The following is a 20,618-nucleotide window of genomic DNA, read 5'->3' as shown; positions in this document are numbered from 1 at the left end:
AGTCAAGTAAAAACTGTAATCACAGTTTTCTAAAATCAAGAAAATGGACTTAGGGCCCTTTAAAATTAAAGCTTTCCGGACTTAGGCCCTTTTAGATTATGGCACTGAGTACTTAGGCCCTTTTAGAACTAAGGTAGCGAAATATAGATTTAAGGAAAACAAGCTCCAAGAACCATTTTTGATTAAAGATTATAAATCATTTTGTTGATGTCTCCAGTGGCGTATCCAGAAGGTTTTAGACGCCAGTATTCCCGGTTTTGGTGCCCAAACTAAGTACCCAAATTATTGAAAAGTGGTTGAAAAAAGGTTTTGTTATTTAATCCATCAAAGAAAAAACCTTAATTATTGCGATTTTCGTCTGTAAGGAGAAACTGTTTCTTGGTGGTCGAAACTCTCCCGTGTTCTGGCAATTTTATTACCTCGCATGGGTGCGCACTCCCTCATACTTGAATTGGCTTGCGTGACTGGTTTAGCATTGCGCTGGCCCCTCGGGGTGTCAGGCTTCCTGTGGGAAAGTACCAAATGGAGATTCTAGTTCTATCACATTCCAACAAAATATGGCAGGGCTTGGAGTGTTAGCATGTAGCATCGATACTGACGCTAACTGCAAGCCTGTCATATAAACCTTATAGTATACATCCGATGTTAAACACGTTAAATCAGTGACATTTTTAGGATCTTACAGTCCATAATACACGTTTTAGTTTGCTCATAAGAATGTGACTTTAGCCAAAAATCGTCAAAATTTTTTGGGCTTTGTCCCCTGTCCCCAACAGGGCTCTGCCTTGTACCTGTTGGGAGGCTTATAGCCTCCCCCAGACCCCCAACTGATTTTCAGACTCTCACGCTTCAAACTTATGCTGTGCCTAAACTATCCTCTGTATACAGCACTGATCTCCATGTCAAGGAAATTTTGTTATTTTTCTAGCTGCGTTGAATATTCTGCAATACAAAATTGTCCGTGTCCAGGGTTGTCTAACCATATATGTTTCTTTTTATAAGTTGAGAATTAGGCCAGGATATGCTTATTTGTACTTACTGGAGGAACAAAAATAGATTTTATTTTTAAAACAAACAGAGCAGTGAATGATGAAATAATTGAAGCTCAAAATACATTACATAAACTTTTGAAGTAAAGCTTTTAATTGCTAAGTGCTTTATACAATGTCTTATGGGTGAAAATAACTATGCTCTAGAGATTCAATTTCTAATTCTTTGTTCTATATTTTCACCTTTCCGCAAGAAAAACAAATTTAATATGTATGACAAATTTTACGGCTTGGATAGCTGTTCATGTATGTAGGTGCGTGTGTGTTTTGCATTCGTTCCAAGAAAATTTCTAAATTATCCCTTCATCCTCTCAAACATTAAAATCAAAATCATGGTGAATTTTAAGCATTGTAAGATTTGTATAGCCCTTAACATTGCATGTCCAAATTTTGAAAATTTACACATATGAGAACAGCACCTGTGTAGTTTTTCTCCGGACGTTCCCTGTAATTTCACAAATCCAAGTTCAGACAGTATGGTGGTGTTAACTTAGTGTTTTAAGTGTATTACGAACATTAGAAAAAATTACCTTTTAAAAATTAGTCCACACGAAATTTAATCTATTTAAAAATAGATTATATTTGGTGTGGACTTATTTTTGCAGGTGCCATATTTACCGTATTGAGCATGGATTTAATTATGCGAATGTCAAGTCTACATTATTTTTTGCATGGACGAATTTTTGTAAATAACTGTTGTTGTTGTTTTTAATTTTTGTGGAGGTTTATTTTCGTGGAGTAATGTGGGTAAAATAAAATATAAAATTTAGCTAACTGAAGTAGTATATAACTTTTTCTAAAACATACATAAAAAAGTTGTTAAAGGCGGTGTTTCTAATTGGATCAATTTATGGAGATTGGTTAAAACAGCTTCATTCAGAAGCATTCCAGCCACTTACAATGATTTCCTTTCCATTCACAGATGTTACTTTGTGTTATAATTCTATTAACCATTTTCCATGCATTGGCATTGTAACACTAAAAAGGATTTTATATGTCAATATCATCAAGCTTTTTGCCAGCAGCAAGAGCCTCTTATTTTCAATGCATACCAATCTGCAATTATTTTAGCCGATTTGTAAAAGCGGGTCAATAATTAGCAGGGCTGAAAAATCGACAAGTTTTGGAAATTCACGCTCATTACTGTAATGTGTCGAATGGATGCTAAGGAAAAAACCTTTCGGAAATTCTACTGTTAAAAGGCTTTTGTAGTTTACTGCCGTATATTAAGTGCGTTGGTAGAAATAAACCATCAAGTGTGATAACAAATATTGCAGTTGTGGCTTGTTTGCCTGTTGCAACAACAATATCAACCGACATTACACCTTCTCTTTTCATCTTGTACCATGAAATGTAGATAGTGTTCAATCAAGGGTTAGAACAAGTGATGATTGTAGGTCATATTCCTCAATCTTCCAGACTATATCAAATTTATGCAACTTCTTTTCTTGCTCTATCAGGAATAAGTACTTTTCCTGTATTATATTGATATTTTGTGTGAATTTAATTTCCCAGACAGATCTTACTTCAAATAATTTGCATGGACTTAATTTTGTCAATTTTTCAAAAACCACAAAATATAATCCACTTAGATATTTTCCCTCCCCTCCCCCCCAAAAAATAACTCAGGTTTAAGCAATGTGCTTATGATTTAAAAAATTTCTTATTCAACCTGAAATATGCCTTAACATGTCTTATTAGGTGAATCAACACTTTCCCAAATAGACTCTAAATATTTTAAAATAATAAAAAATATGGTAAAGTTCGATACAATTACGTTTTGATGGTTTTAGATCAATTACATTGTTACTGAAGTTCCTTAGATCTCGTTTCAATGTAACGAAAAGTACTTTTAAAATGACAAATTGTCCCTACGAAACTTAAAATCGCTGCATATCCTTTGTTCTAAAATGATATCTAAGATACTTAAACATCACAGTATTTCCTTATAAAATGACAAGAAAATGCCTGAAGCTTGAAAGGTTGCTAAATGTCATTCCCAAGTGATTGGAAAACAATACTTTAAAACATCAAATTGCTCTATTTCGATTTAAAATAACTAAAAAACATTTTTTCAAAGCTTAAAAACACTGTATTTCGTTTTAAAATAACGAGAACATTTTGCTTTATTTTGTTATAAAAACAATTTTTATTTGTGGTAAATAAGTATCAAAAGCAGCAGGTTGCAGTAAAATAAAGAATGTCCTTTTATTTTGAAAAGATATATTTGAAAAATTTTAATGGCTTTTGCAATCTGTAGCGTTTTTAAACAACGGCTGGTATGTTACATGTGAGAACAAAAGATAACTATTTCAATTGTACACGGTGTCGTAATACTTGTAATTTTTTATTGGTATATTAATATTACCTTTCATTTTGCTAATTTTATGTTTAGTAGATAAATTTTATCTATGAAAACAAATAAATGACTTGCAAAGTGCCATTTGTGAGCTGTTCTTTCCCCTTGCAAAGAATAAAACATTATGGGGCTAAAGGAATTGCAAATTTTTCAGCACATGCTATTTTCCTTGAGATACCTTAAAATTGTAATACACATGCACCAAAAGAAGAGTGTTAATTTCTGTGAAGTAAAAAAACTGTGTTAAGTTCCTCCCATTAAAATTGCGGCTTACTGTGGTGTATGGGGATAGGGGAATGTTGTTACGATCTTTTTTTGTTTCAAGTTGCAACCTTTTTTAAATATCAGAAGAAATTAGCAGCCTACAAACAAAAAATTATGTTATTAAAACCATTGAAAAAATAATTGCAGCTGCCCAGGTGACTTTTTTTGCCTAAGAACAGAAAACAAACAAACTTATGAGAAAAACTACACCATTGCTGTGAATCGCACATGTAAATACAGATACAAAATTTGTGCATGCAATTTTTTTTTATTTTTTTTTAAAAAACGTTCAAGGCTTGAAACCGCCATGATTGCCATGATTTGTTATGTTTTTCTCTGGATATGGGATAAGCTCAGTAAAAATAATGTTTAGAAATATCTTTATTTAATGTGTGTAATGTTTAGATTTCTTTGAAAAGGTCTTACAGGAAAATGTTACCAATGAATAAGCTTCTATATGGTGGGAAGATATCTTCTTAACCCTATTCCTACTTGGCCATTTGGGGGCTTTCCTTTGCTGGAGAGGCTGTTTCGCCTGCTCCCCCCTTCCTCTTTAATTTAAAAGTTGTTTATTGGACATGAAATTACCACAAGTGTTGCCTAGGCCTATAGCAACAACTTGTTTAAAAATGTCAACAATTTTGCCAAATTTCCAGAAATGAGAAAGATTAGCTTAAATTTGAGATTCAGAAATATGGCAACACTTCATATTTTCCAAATAAGATTGTTTTGAAAAATTAAGGCTAAATAAAAGTTTAGATGTAACAAATTATGAAGGTATACATAGCTATAAACACAAAGCTATACGTAAAAATTAAATTGCATGCATTAGTATAAGTATTACTTTGCTAAAACAAAATTTTGACGAACAGAAGTCAATCTTAGTATGTTTCCTTCTCACCATTTTAGGGTTTATTTTTAACAAAATATATCATTCTGTAAGTTGGAAATCGCAACTTTATAGGTCAATTCTAGGCTGCATTCTGCCGTATGTTAAGACTCCTGAGGCATGTCATTTATGACCAGCACTGCAACATGTTTCATTACACTGCATTTCCTGCAATTTTGTTATAATTCAGTCATTAAATTTGTTGCAATATTTGCTATTTTATTTAGGTTGTTACTGAACCTCATGTTGTTGTGAGTCAAGCTATGACTGATTCCATTGTTGCTGCGGATACTACACATACTGTAACCATGCAGACAGTTGTTGGTGCTCCACCTTCACAAGCAGAAGCAATAACGATAAACCTGCCTGTCAACAGTTTGCAAACAGATGCTCTTCATGTTACCATGCCAGACTCATCTACAACAGTTTTACCAAATGATTATATGAACATTTTAGACATTGTTCTTGATAACAGCAAACTTGACTTGCAAAATAGTAACATTGGTGGAAACCAAGCTATTGTTCTTGCTGAAGTAGACGGTACTAGTGGTCAGATGGTAGCTGTTACTCAAGGTGGTACTGGTAATACTATTGCTTTAACTCCTGAGCAAGTAAATGCTCTAACTGCAGCAGCTGCTCGAGAAGTAAACAATGCGGTCCCTCTCATCACTACTGATGACACCACATTGTCTCAACCAACAGATGGTACAATTTTAGCCACCATGGCAGATTTAAAAGGTAAACTTGTGGACAATGTAAAAGACATTGTTATGAAAGATGATAATGGGGATGAAATTGAATTTGAAGAAGACATGGAAACAGTGCAAGAATTTGAAGAACCTGTTGGTGGTTCTTCAGCAGAAAGTAAAAATGTTGAAAAATCTGGAACTAAGGGCGAACATAAATACAAATGTGATGAATGTGCCAAACCTTATGTTACCAAGGCTGCATTAAAAAAACACTTGCAACTTGTCCACAACAAAGAGATGGAAGGTCAAGTTCAAAAAGCCACAAGTAAATGTATTCATCCTGGATGTGAAAAAATCTTTTATCATCGTCAAAAAATGATTGACCATTTAAGGGAAGCTCATGGAGTCAAATGTGTTCAGGAAGATCTTGTTTTCAACAGTTGGGATGAATTTTTGCTGTGGAAAGAAAAAGAAGAAGATGCAAACTTTGTCCATTTCTCTAAAAACTCTACTCATACAAATGCTAAAAACTACATGTTAACAAACTTTACTTGTCAACGAGAAGGTAAAGCAGGTTACAAATACAAAGGCTCTCAGCAGAAAAAGTACAAAGATTTGGTTATTGGAGAGAGAATCTGCCCTGCAAGGATGAGAGCACGATTAGATAAGCCAACTGGTCGTGTGACAGTTCAATATTGTAAATCACACAACCACAAGTTAAGTTTTCAAGACTTTTTGTACAGACGAATGCCAGATAGACTTCGAAATGAAATACGTGAAAAACTTGCTGCTGGGATGACATCAGAAGAAGTTTACAAAGAATTGAAGAGCTCTGACAATCTTCGAGAAAGCCGAGGTGAAAGGTTTGCCCCTTCTAAGAGGCAATTTGTGACTCTTGTGAACATTAAAACCATCGCAAAAAGAATGCAGATTAAAGAGAGTGGCCCTCCGAAAAATTTTGTGCTTGAGCCAGAACCTTATGCCATCCAAATGCAAAAACTGCTTGATGAAACCTATAATCCAGTGCTGCTATACAAAGACCAAGGATGCAATGTAGAGATAGGACCCGAGGAGATTGACCAAATAACTGGTGCCCACGACTTATTATTGATAGGAATACAAACAAAAGAACAGAAAGATGTGTTTATAAAGAATGGACATAAAATTGTTTTTATCGACATAACTGAAACCCTTATAACACCAACACAATATCTTATCACAGTAAAAGTTCTGGACGAGTATAACAAAGGATATCCTGTTGCCTATCTTATATCGAATTCTAGGGACGAAACTATTTTGTTCTATTTCTTTCGCGAACTACAAGTTCGTGTCCAAGACACGGATTTAAAAGTAACAGCAGTTATGACAGAGAATTCATGTAATGAGTACTATGCTTTCCGTAGTGTGTTTGGAGACGATGTGAAGCATCTGCTATGTAAATGGAACCTTCATCGTGCTTGGTGTCAAAAGATTCATGAAGAATGTGCAGGAGATGAAGCTCTGCAACAGGAGCTGTATTTTATATTTGTTACTATGCTGGAAGAAGTTGACCTTGCCAAGTTTGAGAGCATTGCTACGGAGTTTGTTAACAATTACCAATCAAGATGTGCAAATTTTATCACATTTTTTATGTCGAATTATCTAAGCCAGCCAGAAGTTTGGGCATCGTGTTATCGTAATAATCCTTATGCAGACTGTGATGAGATTCTTTATGGTGACCGCCTTCATGACAGAATAAAAAGAGAAATAAAAAATAACCACAAAGTAAAAGCTATCGATGATATTCTTGATCTCATATTAAAATTTGAACACGAAGATTACTTTAATCGTGGTTTAAATTTGATGCTAAACCCACCAGAGCCAATGCTGGTTATTTCAGAACACATAGCAGGAATGAAGATCAAAAATGCAAGTGTTGTTGAGAATTACAGCACAGATAACAGATGGCTTGTTAAAACAACAAAAAGAGATCCTGCGGACCTGCAAAGTATAAAGGAAGAGGCTTTTATTGTAACATGGAAAGCTGACATTTGTGAAAAAGATTTTTGCAGAGAACGCTGTCTGAAACTAGCATGTTTTGGTTTATGTGGACATTTATATCACTGCTCCTGTGACACTGAAACAGTAACACCATGTCGACATGTACACAAGGTTCACAGTATGCGCATTGGAGTTGGTCAATATCAAAACGATGAAGAATCGTCAAAGGAGGAGAACAAAGAGGCATCTGATGAAATAGATCACGGAAAAGTAGACATGGTGACAACTGAATTAATTGGCGAAACTAATCAATCAGAACAAAAATTAAATCTCATTAACCAAGTTCATGCGACAACTGCCCCAGATCTCAGTCATGCTCGAGAGCAAAAATTAAAAAAAATTAAGTTGGATTTAGTTCAGCTATACAAATTTCTGGAAAAAGATAACATTCAGAAGTACTCCTTGGATTTTATCGAAGCAGGTTTGAAAAAAGTTATTGATGAATGCAAGGTAATTGACAGCATTGGACAGAGCAAATCTATTGAATCTTTTCATGGCAAACGGAAAGCACCAGAGAAAGATCTAGAGGAGTTTGAATTATTGGTAAGATCTGTGAAAAGGAAAAAAGTAATGGGAACTAGTGTACCTGTTATTGTTGAAATTGAACCCAATCCTGCTGTTTATAACACTTTTCGAAAGAGGATGACTGGAAGCAATGAAGAAACACCTGAAGACAGAATGCTGCGTTTAAGCAAATCAAAGAACATTACCATTAATATAGAGAGTGATGAAAAATATCGTAAAACGCAAAGCCAGCAGGTTACATCAACACCTGGAATTATCGTGGCTAAAGAAGGAGATGAATCACCTTTAAAAGTTGAAGATGAGGAGTTTAAACTCGATTTATATCAACCCGATGAAGCTGATACAGAATGGACACCAAGAGGGCCAAGAAAGGGAAAAGCGAAATCGAAATCTTTAGGGAGAAAAAAAAATACTAAGCCAAAAGCAGCAAGCATTGAAATACCACCTTTTGCTGATTTTTCAGATCCACTTAAAGTGACCATTCGTAATGGTAACTGTGGGTTAAGTATGATTGAAATAAAAACCTTGGACACCAATGCTTTAGAGACAGAGAAAGAGATAATATCTAAAACTATTCCGAATTATACCGAAAACCTTATTCCAGATGCTGTGGTAAATTCTTATCTTCATGTTCTTTCAGAAAAGAACAATTCGTTGTTCTTATTGACAGAGCAAACTCAATCTTTGTGTAACTCTGAGCCTCACAACAAACGCTTTTGGGACATTAAAGACCTCAATGGTGACAAGAAAAGAAAATATATTTTCATTCCATGGAAGAATCATGATGTAATATGTTTATTTGTTATTGATCTCTACAATGAAAACATAATGCACATGAATCCACTCAAGAAACTTGAAGAAATTCCTGCAGACGTGAAAACGATTTACAGTATGCTAGCAGGTGTCATGATAACAGAAATACCATTTGATAGTACACGCACCACGCAGCCAACATGGCCACTTTTGTTACCTGATTATGTGGTTGAGACAGACCTTAAAAATGCTTCAGTGAGATCACTTTGGTATGCCAATCAGCTTTCCACAAACCAGTCAATTGCAGATACTTTGCCGAGTATGGACAATTTCAGAAAGTTTATATTTTTTGACATTGCTGGCTGTTGTCTTGTACATTGTATAAAAGAGACATTACATGTATGTCCCGTCTGTAGTATGGAGGAAGGTACATCTATCGAGTGCAGTCGTTGCAAACAAATGTACCATGCAGATTGTTTGAAGGAGAATTCAAAGGACAATCCATTTATTTGCTTGTTCTAAATATTTTTTCTTGATTATTTGTGTTTATCAATTGCTGGAAATTTTTAATTTGATTTTTTGATTCCAATGATATCATAAAATTGACTTTATTTTGCCTCACATTCTTGTCTTTTGAGCCCTTTCTACACCAAAGAAACAAAAGTATAAATATGGGAAAAAGTCTTTTGTGTACTTGCTAATTTTTTACTAAGTAAGATCTTGCATTAATATATAAAAAACAAAATTTTTTAAGATCTATTGATATCACTGCTGTTGTTGTGTAAATATTTTTTGCTATCTTATAAAGGAGAAGACTTTTCTTCCTATTTGGTACTTTTTTGTGATACTCCTAATGCTAAATAAAAATACTTTATAATGTTTTTTTGGACTAACTCTTGGTCAGTGGAATTAAGTTACATTCATAAAATTTTCTGATACTTTTTGCATGCTTTATAGAATTAGGTCCTTTGCATCAGAGTCTTTTATCTGTATGTATTGTTTACTAGAGTGTAAGAGTTATTGGTTCTTACTGTGTTTTAAAAATTAAAACAAAGCCTTGAGCATACTCGCTGTAGTGGAAGTTTGTCTTATCAGATTAGTAACCCTTCTTTAATATCTCTTTTCAGTTTATTAAAGATAAATTGTCATTGTAGAATATGTTTGCAAAGGTTTTTCATGTCTAATGCATATTAGCTTTTATTTTATCTGTGGTTTAAACAGATTTTGTGAGGAAATCTTAAAATGCGAAAAAGGTTCGCATTGTGTTTTAGCTTTAAAATCTCTGTTAAAACCGATTTAAAATATAATTAAACCACAGTGGGACCCAGCTTTAAAGTTTGGACAGAATGTATCTGTTTTTGATATGTTTATTGTTTTTTTTGACATGTGTTAATACTTAATAGTGTTTTTTGCAATTTTGCTATTATTTACTTTATTTTCTGGGACATAAGCCACTAGCGTTGTTTTTGCTGTACAAGCAAATGCAACTGGCACTAAATTAGAATTTAATGAAGAGATGCTTTATGGATTATTATTATTGTTTAAGCCTCTGCCTAGCATATACAGTCTTAATAAGAGAAGAACTGTGTATCTTGTTGCATTTTGTGTGTAAAGCTTGACAGACAGCTGTAACTTATACCCAGAGAATAATAGAGGCATTTAATGGTTTACATTATATATATTTATCCTTTTTATGTATTTCCAGTGTTTTTTTCTGAGAATGGTTTTTGTACAGTATACCAAGTACTAGAGTTGTAACAAAAAAAGCTTTATCTATCCCCACTACTTCTTCTTGTTGATTTTTTTTTCAAGGCAAGGCTTATTTTCCCTCATTTGATAAGTATATTTCCCACTGAAATAGAGATGTATTTCTCTTATTGCAAACTTGTTTTTTTAAAAGCTATATAAATTTAAAAATAAGCAGCAGTAATGCGAATATTCTTGTTTTAAAATAAAAGAAAATAGTCTTTAAAAACATGATGGACTTCTTACATAAGAAATATATACAAATTTTTATGTCTTTTAAAAAACAAGCAAATAATAACTTCTGAAACTGAAACAAAATACAATGTTGTTGTTGCAGTATTGCACAAATAAATATTTTAATATGTTCTAATCAAATTCAAACTCCTGGGTAATTAACACTTTGTGTCAATTAGCCAAAAAATAACTTCTAGATTTATTGATTTATTGATTTACGTATGTCTAAAATGTTACTCCTTTTCAGAAAAATAATTATTTTCACAGATAACAACTGAGTTGATAAAGAACATACCTAAAGGTAGATTATATTTATCATTTCCTCAAAATATTATTTAAAATGGGATACAATTATGATACTGTATTTTTTTCTTTAAAGCATATGGACCACACAAAATCAAAACAAGAAAATTCTGTTGAATGTCATAGCAGTGGAATGATTGATAACAACAGAAACAACAAAATTGATATTGAAAATAAAACTAAAGAGTGTAGCAATGCTGTCCATTTAAACAAGGAAATATCAGATGCTGTTCTTAATGTCATAAATGAAATTGTTTTACATCAATGTGACGAAAAGTCTGATACCTCTACCCCGCAATTTAACGAAACGAATGGTGTTGTATACAGTGATGCCACCTTCCATTGTGATAAATGTCCACGTAAGATAAAGCGTAAAGATAACTTTAAACGACACTACTGGCAAGTTCACAAAATGCGGTATCAGGACAATGCGATATTGAATAATACAAAAAATATTTGTATTTTCCCGGGATGTTCTGAAGTATTTTACCATAAGTCGAGAATGATTGAACATCTAACAACAGAGCACAATGTCAGTGTGGATGTTGATCACAAAATATTTAGTTGTTTTGATGATTTCATATCTTGGAAAGTTGTAGAAGAAGGCGAGAATTTTGTTTGCTTTACAAAGCGAGATGAACGGAAAATCTCAAGCAATATAAGTTACTCTTCTTATGTGTGTCAACATGACGGTGTTAGGCATAAAAGATCAGCTAAAAAACTATGCAGAAAGAGTGTCAAAAAAGATTTAATTTGTCCAGCGCGAATGTTAGTACGTCGAACAATTAATACTGACAGCATATCAGTCAAGTACATCAAGTCACATAATCACAAAATCACATATGATGACATCAGAAAACATCCTCTCCCACAAACTGTCAAAAACGATATCAAGGAAAAGCTGCTGCTAAATAAATCGGTGGATGACATCTTCTCAGAACTGCATCAGGAAGCCCACGAAGAAGTGTCCAATAAGGCAAGCACAACTGCTATTAAAAAAGTACTTGTCAACAAAAACAAAATCCAGTACATTAAGAAGAAATTAAACCTACCAAAAACTACTGAAGATAATAAGTTGCTTATTGAAGATCGTTTGAAAGCTTTAAGTACTGAAAATTTCAATCCTATTCTCTTGTATAAACCTGAGGAGCTTGCAAGTGAAACAGAAGATCCAACACCTGGTCAAGATAAAGATACAACTTTCATTTTTGGACTGCAAACAAAAGAACAATTGGATACATTCCAAAAATATGCAGATAAAATTGTTTTTCTTGAATTGATGCTACCAACTTCAAATATTCCATATTACATCTTAACGTTAAAAGTCATGGATGAACTCTTTCAGGGATATAACGTGGCCCATTTAATCACCAATGTCAAAGATAATGATATTGTTTACATATTTCTTAACGAAATAAAATTACGTTGTACCAAGTTAGCTATTAATACAGTTATGACAACACTAGATGATTTTGGTGTGAAAGCTTTTACCAATGTGTTTGGCAATAATATTCATTTTATATTTTCAAAATGGCACCTTCATGAAATGTTATTTACCAAGTTGTTAACAGATTATCCTTTAGAGGAGGAGCTGAGACATCAAGTCTATTTCACACTTGTCGCATTGGTTGAAGAGCTTGATCAGGAACAGTTTAAATCAATTATAACTGATTTTGTGCAATTATATGAAGACAGATGCCCTCTGTTTGTAACATTTTTAGTGGATAATTACCTCAAAAAGCCCGAAAAGTGGGCATTATGTTATCGTGAGTCATCTTTGCGATGTTGCGATGTGGTGATGCATGGGAATGATTTGCTTCCTCAGTTAAAGTCAATGATAAAACTTTCCAAGGACATTTGCTCCATAGATGAGTTACTCCATGCTATTCTAAATATAAATCAAGCTGATTACCTAAAGCACAAGTGTAGACAAGTGTTGAAGGATCCATTGAACAGTAACCATGATGTTGGATTATGTATTCCTGATACCGATGTAAGCAAAATTTCTGACAATCAGTGGTTGGTTCTTGTTAATAACAAGTCATACGAAGTTAACTGGAATTTAGATGGATGTTTTGAAATGTTTTGCCAAGTGCGTTGTTTGGAGCTGGTTTGTTTTGGCTTATGTAAGCACATGTACACTTGTAGCTGTGGTGAACAGGCCTTAATATGTTTACATGTCCACAAAGTTCATGCACTGGAAACAGGCGTTTGCAGATTCCAACGTGTTCGTGATAACAAAGAAGAAATTTCCCTTCAAAAACCAAAATTTATTCTGCATAAGCCAGTCATGTCCATATCAAAACCAGTGAATAGCAGGCTAAAAGCTCTTTTTAATGTTCAAGAGAATATCAAAGTGTTACAAAAACTTATAGAGGAATCGTCTGAGGAAGATCTGATTGATGTTAACACTGCATTACAGTCTTTAAACGACAAGTGCAAGAAAAACATTGACAAGAGAAAAAAACGCAAAAAGTGCGAGAGGGTAAAAAGCTCTAAAAAGCGTTGTGAAGAGTAAAATATTTTTTTAAAAGTAAAAGTGTATTTTCAAAGTGAATGTTGTATCTATATATGTTTGAAAATATATTACAATCGGACAGCTCATCATCATTGTGCTATGCTGAAGATCATGTGACTTTACCTAGAACTTTGATTTATATTGTATTTCCCTTTGGGGATTTATAAAAAGTCTCCTATAGGTTTATTTTTTATGTATCCGTCAAAACTCTGGTCAGAGGTTTTTTTGATTTTCAAAATTAGAACATTGCAGTGTAATGTTTTGTTATTTGTCAACAATTGTCAGTGTCAGCTTTTTAGATTAAAAAAAATCGAATTTGTTTTAAAATTGGTTTGGAACCTTGAAAATGTTAGTGTTAGTCTTGTACTATATATATACCAGGAGTAATCCAAAATTTACAAATTCTTTCTTGAAGTTGAAATAACAGCTGTTGGCTTAGGAATTGTACATTGATTAAAATAAAGTCTGATCGAAAAAAGTTCAAACTTGAAAGCCAAGATGTAATAGGACAAATTACAACCAAAAAAGCTGTTGGTTATTTGTCTATTTTTCCCTTTTTTTACTTAGTTAATTCATCCACAAGAATTCGAATTACCAAATGGTAAAAGAGCTGAGCTAAGTTTTTTGGTAAGTAAATTTTTATTTTTATTAAACCAGGTAAGAATCCAAAATATGATTCTTGTGATAATTTGATCCACGAATAGCATTTCATTTTTATGTCATTTTATTCCAGAAACAAAGACAAATTATATTCTACTAGATCAAACTCACGAAATTTATGAATTAACAGAGTTTTTTTGAGTATAAAGTGGTAGTTACATTTTTGAGAAAAGTTCCATCAGAGCTAGGGAACATTCAGACTGATCTTTTTTAAGATAACTGTTTCTTAAAACTCCATTTCAGAATGCAGAAATTGGAGTACCAACAGTTGATGATAATGACTTTCATTCAAGGACACCTCGAATATATCCTGCTGAGGTATATAAATTTACTTTTTAGAAAATTCATTATGTGCAAACACTTTATACCTCTCTATATTAACCTTGATTTATAACATAGTGTCGAGAAAGACATTGCACATATAAAGGTAAATTGACAGTTACAGTTCAATGGAAAGTTGATAACCAAATACAGGGTCATGTCACCAAAGATATTTCTCAAGTCCCCATTATGGTTAAGGTGAGATTTATCCAGTTTATATTTTTTATTTTTTGGTTTCATCCATAAAAAATAGTAAAGTAAATAAATAAATAATAGTAAAGTGTTACTTAGCCCGATGCAAAGTGTTGTTTTGAATGTCTCCTTTTGGAACTAGCCTGGATGCAGGAAGGATACTGTCTGCTGCTGCAAGACCTTTTTCCAACTTTCGTCTTTTTATAATACTTCCAGGTTTTGTTTCATTTTTTTAATATTTTTTTATACAACTTTTTTTTAAAAGACAGGTTTTTTATTTTTACAATTTAAAACTTAAATTTTGAATTAAACATGATGCATGCATGTATTTTTCAAAAAGCATCCTTACAAAAATTTATTTACAAGCCTCAAAAAACATTGAGTCCACATTATACTTTTGAACCCTTTTCGGTAGGGTTTCAGATTTCACATGCATATTATTTCCAGCAATGTGCCTAAACATCAGGAGACTGATGTTTAGGTACATTGCTGGAAATAATCGTAATAAAAAATCGTAATAGGGAAAAATACTATCCTATATAAAGGGGAGAAAGTGGACTTATATTCTTAGGTTTAATGCTATTTCAGTTGTTTTTGTTATAAGTCAGAGAATGATTTAAGAATGCTTTGCAACACTTAATTGTAAACTTAAATCTTTTTCATGTACGTAGAAAACCTCGTAGTTAAAATGCATATTTTTGTAATTTTTTTAATTTAGAGAGATCTGTTTTTTATATGACATAAAATTGGAAAAAATAGAAAATTGCACAAAAATTTTAAGCCTTTTTTTAAACCCTATTTAGGCTGGGCTTTTTCGGACTCTGTGGCTAGGGACAGTCCTCTGAAAACAAGGGGGACATTATATTGCCACAATAAAAAATAAATAACGTTATCCATTTTAAATTACGTCATATTTCGGAACGTAAAAAAGGTTAAAACAGTGGATAAAGAGAAATAGTTGAAAACGTGTTGACGTGTAAAATTACATATAAAAACATAAAAAAGCTATATGACTTTGAAACTATTAATAAGGATATTTAAAGAAGAAAAAAATTCACCACCCTCCTTTCGGGCTGAATAGGATAAAAAATAAAATTCTGTTTGCATCTTATTTTTGTGCTGCTATTTTTTGAACAAGTTCATTGTGTAAAATACATATCTGTTCCCTTTATCATTTCTGTTTGAATATGAAGTTAACCTTAACAAATTACATTGCAGAATACCATGTTAGGTTCAAATTACAATAGTGCCGTGCTCTATGTTTTTAATTATTTTAAAAACAAGTACATCTTTGTTTTTAGTCCAAAAATTGTTCTTTACACAATTTGTCACCGAAACAACTTGTCCAACATCATGAAGAGGCTGAAGAATGGGGTGGTTATTTCATTATTAATGGAATTGAAAAGATTATTCGAATGTTAATCATGCCACGACGTAATTATGTATGTTTTCAATTCACCATTTTATCCTTATCAGAAACACAGACACAAAAAGATCAAATTACGCAGCCATATTAAAATTCTCATAAGTTTACACAGGAGCTAAACATTTTTTTTTGATTTTCTAGCCTCTAGCGATGGTGCGAAACTCGTGGAAGTCCCGTGGTCCATTATTTACAGAATTTGGTGTATCTATTCGCTGCATTCAACGCGACCAAACTGGCAACACAAACGTCCTTCATTATTTAAATGATGGATCATGCACGCTATCGTTTATTCACATGAAGGAGCAGTTTTTTGTACCATTGGCTCTTGTGTTAAAGGTATGTTTTTTATTGCTATAATGTAACACCTGATGATTGTCTGCATATATTACATTAAAAATACCAGCAACTATGATTTAGTCACATTTCTTTTGCAGTGCAGAACACCCATTTTGTAGCTCGAAGGGCATGTAACACTGGAAGTGATTTTAGTTTTTCATGTAAAGGAATAGAGTCATAGTCTTTTGCACACACTGAAACCTTAAATGTTCCTTTAAAAAGATAGTACTCTCCCAGATCATGCAAAACATGAAATGAAAATTTTAGGGGACAGACATTTAGCATAAAACAATCTTGACTTCAAGATCACTCGTTTGTAAAGAAGAAAACATCTTTTGACTGCTTATTGTTGTTACTTATAGATACTATTATTTTAAATCTTATTTTTAGGCCTTAACAAGTAATTCTGACAGTTTTATATACTCGCAATTGATGAAGGGTCGAGAAGAAAATGTTTTCTTTAAAGATGCTGTAACAAACATGCTTCGATCTCTGCACATTGATAATCTTTTAAATCAAAATGCTGTTCTCAAATATATTGGTTGGTAAATTTGAATGTTATGTTTTTGTTGTTGTTGTTCGTGTACTAGAAACGCCGTCAAGGTCATTCGTCGATTATTAACGGATAAAACCCATACATGCATATTCAGATTTTAGTAATTTGTCCTTAACGTCTTTCATTTATAACCAAGTTCACATAACCTAGACTTTTTACCATATTTTTATATTGAACTAAAGTAAATCTGGGCTGCTATACTAATGGGATTTGAACTCTCTTTTTAGGAGAAAGGTTCCGAATAAAAGTTAATTTGCCAGAATGGACTACTGATGAAGAAGTTGCAATGTTCCTATTTCGAAACTGTGTACTTGTTCATTTGACCAAGAATATTGATAAGTTCAATCTCCTAGTGTATGTTGATTTCCTCTTCGTGAAATGTTTTCTGTAGAATTATGATTATCCTGCAGAGTTTTGCGCAAAGCGAAAGTAGAAATGTCCTTTACTGCAAGATTTAATTTTTGTCTGGTCTATCAAAGTATTTTGTCTATCGTATTTTTCTGGAGTATTTCTCCTAGTAGGGAAATGAAGTCCATTTGCTAGACTTTGTTGTTATATTTATTGTGTTCCCACTATAGGTATATGATGCAAAAATTATTTGCGTTAGCCAATGATAAATGTGCTTCAGAAACACCAGATAATCCTATGAACCAAGAAATCTTGCTGGGTGGGCATGTGTATTTGTTGGTACTAAAGGTTAGAGTTGTTTTTAAAAACTTTCGAAGTGTTTTATTGTCATTTAATTTGAAATTCTGAGTATTTTGAATATCATTTGAAACTTGATGTGAGATTATTGCAATTCTTTAAAACCTTTTCTCTTTTTCTCAAATCACTTTGGATTTGGGTAACTTTGGAGGGTCCAACATGGATTAATCTACGATCTAGAAAAATCAGATTGTCTATTGTATTAAGAATACATAAAACATTTATTACCCATGTTGAAAATACTGTCGATATCTTTTAAACTGCGATATAAAAGGATGTTATAAAAGTTTATATTTTCTGAAAGCTAGATAAATGCTCTATGGAATAGTGCTATTTATATCATAAAATGAAAAAAACTGTTCGATATTAAAGCTTATTGCATAAAAATCACACTACTCAACAAATTTATATCAAAAAGTTGCTTTTAGTGCTTCTGCGTTTGAGAGCTTAAGAGCTCAGTATGCCCCCCTCCCCACAATATTAATCTATTAGACACATGTATGCCAAATTTTAGGGTCATATGCCCTAAAAATCTTTATGCAATCCTAAATTATAAAATGTAAAATTTTCGAAATACCCCGAATGTTCGAACGTTCGAATAGGGTTAAAGTATATTTATTTTTATTTATTTTATAACTTGATAGTGATAAAAGAAAGATTTATTTTTTATTAATAAATTTTTTTTTGACTATTCGTGTTAACGCGAATTATTTTTTGAATAACTTGGTTGAAAAAAACAACAACTTTTAACCTTAATCAGCTTAAAAATATTTAAAAATAGTAGCAAGCCTTTTAGAGCGCTGTGTTAGTCCTTTTGGTTTTTAAATTTTAGTTTTTTACGATTGTGAATTGTAATCTACTTTTTTCAGGAGAAACTTGAGGGATGGTTAGGCACAGTGAAATATGCATTGATGAAAACGTTACAAAAAAAGTCTGCAAAGGAATTTGATTTTAGTCAGTCTACAATTCTTAACAGTTTTATGAAGGGTACCAACGTAGGAAATCATATGGAAGCTTTTCTTGCAACTGGAAATATAATGTCGAAATCTGGACTTGGTTTGATGCAGGTATGTATGTAAGACATTTTGTATTATATGTAACAGATCTATTTAGATAAATTTACAGTAAGAAAATTTGATCATCCGATTCGTGTGACTAAGTGCTGTCCATTATTTTGTGCTTTTTATATTTTACTTCAAAAGTTCAGTAAACCTGGATAATTTAACAAGCAGGCCACAAAACAGAATGGAAAGTCTTTTTATTCTCTATACATAATAATTTAAATACTGTTTATAGCCCGTGTCAAACTTAAATTACACAGTTCAATTTAAAAATGTTCTTCTAAAAATATGCGTTATTATCTTTTAGACGTCAGGCTTTGCAGTGATTGCTGATAAATTAAATTTTATGCGGTATTTGTCACATTTTCGTTGTGTACATAGAGGTGCATTTTTTTCTCAAATGAGAACGACGTCTGTACGAAAACTGTTGCCAGAAGCTTGGGGGTTCTTATGTCCTGTTCATACGCCAGATGGAGCTCCCTGTGGTCTGTTAAATCATTTAGCTGCTCCGTGCAAGGTAGAAAATAGTTTATTAATCTTTATTTTAAACCCAATTATATTTGGTGTATTTTTGTTAGTTTATACTTCTATTCTATTACTTAGGTGGTCAACAAGGCTCCAATGAAAAGTCATTTACCGCAACTGTTGGTTACCCTGGGTATGCAAACATATGACATTCAGCGCCCTGCAGATCAGCACGAGTGGTATAATGTTTTACTGGATGGGCGGGTGGTTGGAAGAATTCAATCTGAAATGGCAGGCGAAATGACAAAGAAGATGCGAATTTTAAAAGCGCTGGGAAAAGACAACGTATGTTGGGAATTAACGTTACAGTGGATATAATTGCTTTTCCTGTTTATTCAGCTTTTGTTAACTTGCTTTATTAGGTACAGTTGTGGCATTAATTTATTTACCTTTGATAGGTTCCTGCTGATATGGAAATTTGCTTCGTACCTAAAACTAAAGTAGCCAGTCAGTATCCTGGAGTTTTCATCTTTACTGACGTGGCGAGAATGATAAGACCAGTCAAAAATCTGACCACAAAGACCATAGAATACATAGGCACGTTTGAACAGGTACGTATCGTCATGTTCCTATCACACCACCGTCGTGTCAATATTTCAATTTTTATACTGTTGTTCTAGGTGTACATGGACATTGCAGTCTGTAATGAGGAAATTCATAAAGGGGTACGTCCATGTGTTATAATCTAAAGGCCGCTGTCCGTACTGCTGCATTTCCCATGTGAGCTGAAAATGTTCTTCAGCTTGTCACAAAGATGTGAGCAAGACGATTGTAGTACGAAGGTTACATAGACGTGAAATCTTAGGGAGATAATAAAGTTGTTCTGTTTCTTTCACACGTAATGTTCCTCTTATGCTTTGGGCCAATGTTGTTATGAATTGTTTCCTGCAGCGTCCCTCCACGTCCACACGTTGCATTATTTATTAAAATTCACCAAATAAAAGAATTTTGTTTGATTTCTCATTTAAATTGAACTCACTGTTGTATATAATTTAGTTGAACGTGTTTTCGTATACATTGCGTATGCTTCTACTATTCCAAACACTTTTTTAGATCACGACCCACCTGGAATTAGATACATCCGCTATGTTGAGTGCATTAGGCACTCTCACACCCTACTCAGATTTCAATCAAAGTCCTCGAAATATGTATCAATGCCAGGTATATAACTGAATGATATTAACTGCTGTCCTAGTGTCATCTTGTTTCAAGAAAAACGCTAAAAAATCGTTTGTTTCTTTTAGATGGGTAAACAGACCATGGGTACACCATGTCAAGCTTTGAAACATCGCTCAGATAACAAAATGTACAGAATACAGGTGAACGATACTTTTTAATTTGAGTCGTTGGTTTTTGAGAGCTAATTTATCTTTTCGGATAAACAAGCAAGTTTACTTAATCCATCCCACCTGTTTAGTTTTGCAGATTTATTCATAAATTTTCTTTATGCTCTTCTGCCTGTCTTTT

The 20,618-nt window shown here is 33.0% G+C and overlaps 2 protein-coding genes across 5 annotated transcripts in view; both read left to right on the top strand.

The window, feature by feature from the left end:
- The window catches only part of LOC130621667 (DNA-directed RNA polymerase I subunit RPA2-like), a 39,390-nt gene that overhangs the window by 15,340 nt on the left and 3,432 nt on the right, over positions 1 to 20,618 (top strand). For 2 of the 4 annotated variants that reach the window (XM_057436996.1, XM_057436997.1), the window contains exons 3-17: positions 13,937 to 13,996; positions 14,273 to 14,347; positions 14,429 to 14,548; positions 15,844 to 15,984; positions 16,110 to 16,304; positions 16,695 to 16,845; positions 17,088 to 17,214; positions 17,439 to 17,556; positions 18,435 to 18,632; positions 18,934 to 19,143; positions 19,230 to 19,436; positions 19,550 to 19,702; positions 19,772 to 19,816; positions 20,205 to 20,312; positions 20,396 to 20,470. In XM_057436996.1, coding sequence (XP_057292979.1) covers positions 13,937 to 13,996; positions 14,273 to 14,347; positions 14,429 to 14,548; positions 15,844 to 15,984; positions 16,110 to 16,304; positions 16,695 to 16,845; positions 17,088 to 17,214; positions 17,439 to 17,556; positions 18,435 to 18,632; positions 18,934 to 19,143; positions 19,230 to 19,436; positions 19,550 to 19,702; positions 19,772 to 19,816; positions 20,205 to 20,312; positions 20,396 to 20,470 — 1,983 coding nt within the window. Of the gene's footprint in view, positions 1 to 4,788; positions 10,354 to 13,936; positions 13,997 to 14,272; positions 14,348 to 14,428; positions 14,549 to 15,843; positions 15,985 to 16,109; positions 16,305 to 16,694; positions 16,846 to 17,087; positions 17,215 to 17,438; positions 17,557 to 18,434; positions 18,633 to 18,933; positions 19,144 to 19,229; positions 19,437 to 19,549; positions 19,703 to 19,771; positions 19,817 to 20,204; positions 20,313 to 20,395; positions 20,471 to 20,618 lie in introns of those variants that run through there. The other 2 variants (XM_057436994.1, XM_057436995.1) reach the window with 1 other exon arrangement.
- LOC130621668 (uncharacterized) lies at positions 10,612 to 13,455 on the top strand. Its single transcript, XM_057436998.1, has 2 exons — positions 10,612 to 10,849; positions 10,928 to 13,455. The coding sequence occupies exon 2, from the start codon at positions 10,931 to 10,933 to the stop codon at positions 13,367 to 13,369; it is 2,439 nt and encodes an 812-aa protein (XP_057292981.1). The 5' UTR covers positions 10,612 to 10,849; positions 10,928 to 10,930; the 3' UTR covers positions 13,370 to 13,455.

This window comes from Hydractinia symbiolongicarpus, chromosome 12 (genome assembly GCF_029227915.1).
Source record: "Hydractinia symbiolongicarpus strain clone_291-10 chromosome 12, HSymV2.1, whole genome shotgun sequence".
NCBI lineage: Eukaryota > Metazoa > Cnidaria > Hydrozoa > Anthoathecata > Hydractiniidae > Hydractinia > Hydractinia symbiolongicarpus.
This window is presented reverse-complemented; position numbering and strand designations above follow the sequence as displayed.

Coding starts and splice junctions, on each gene's coding strand:
- LOC130621668 (XM_057436998.1), top strand. CDS start 10,931: ATGGACCACACAAAATCAAAACAAGAAAATTCTGTTGAATGTCATAGC.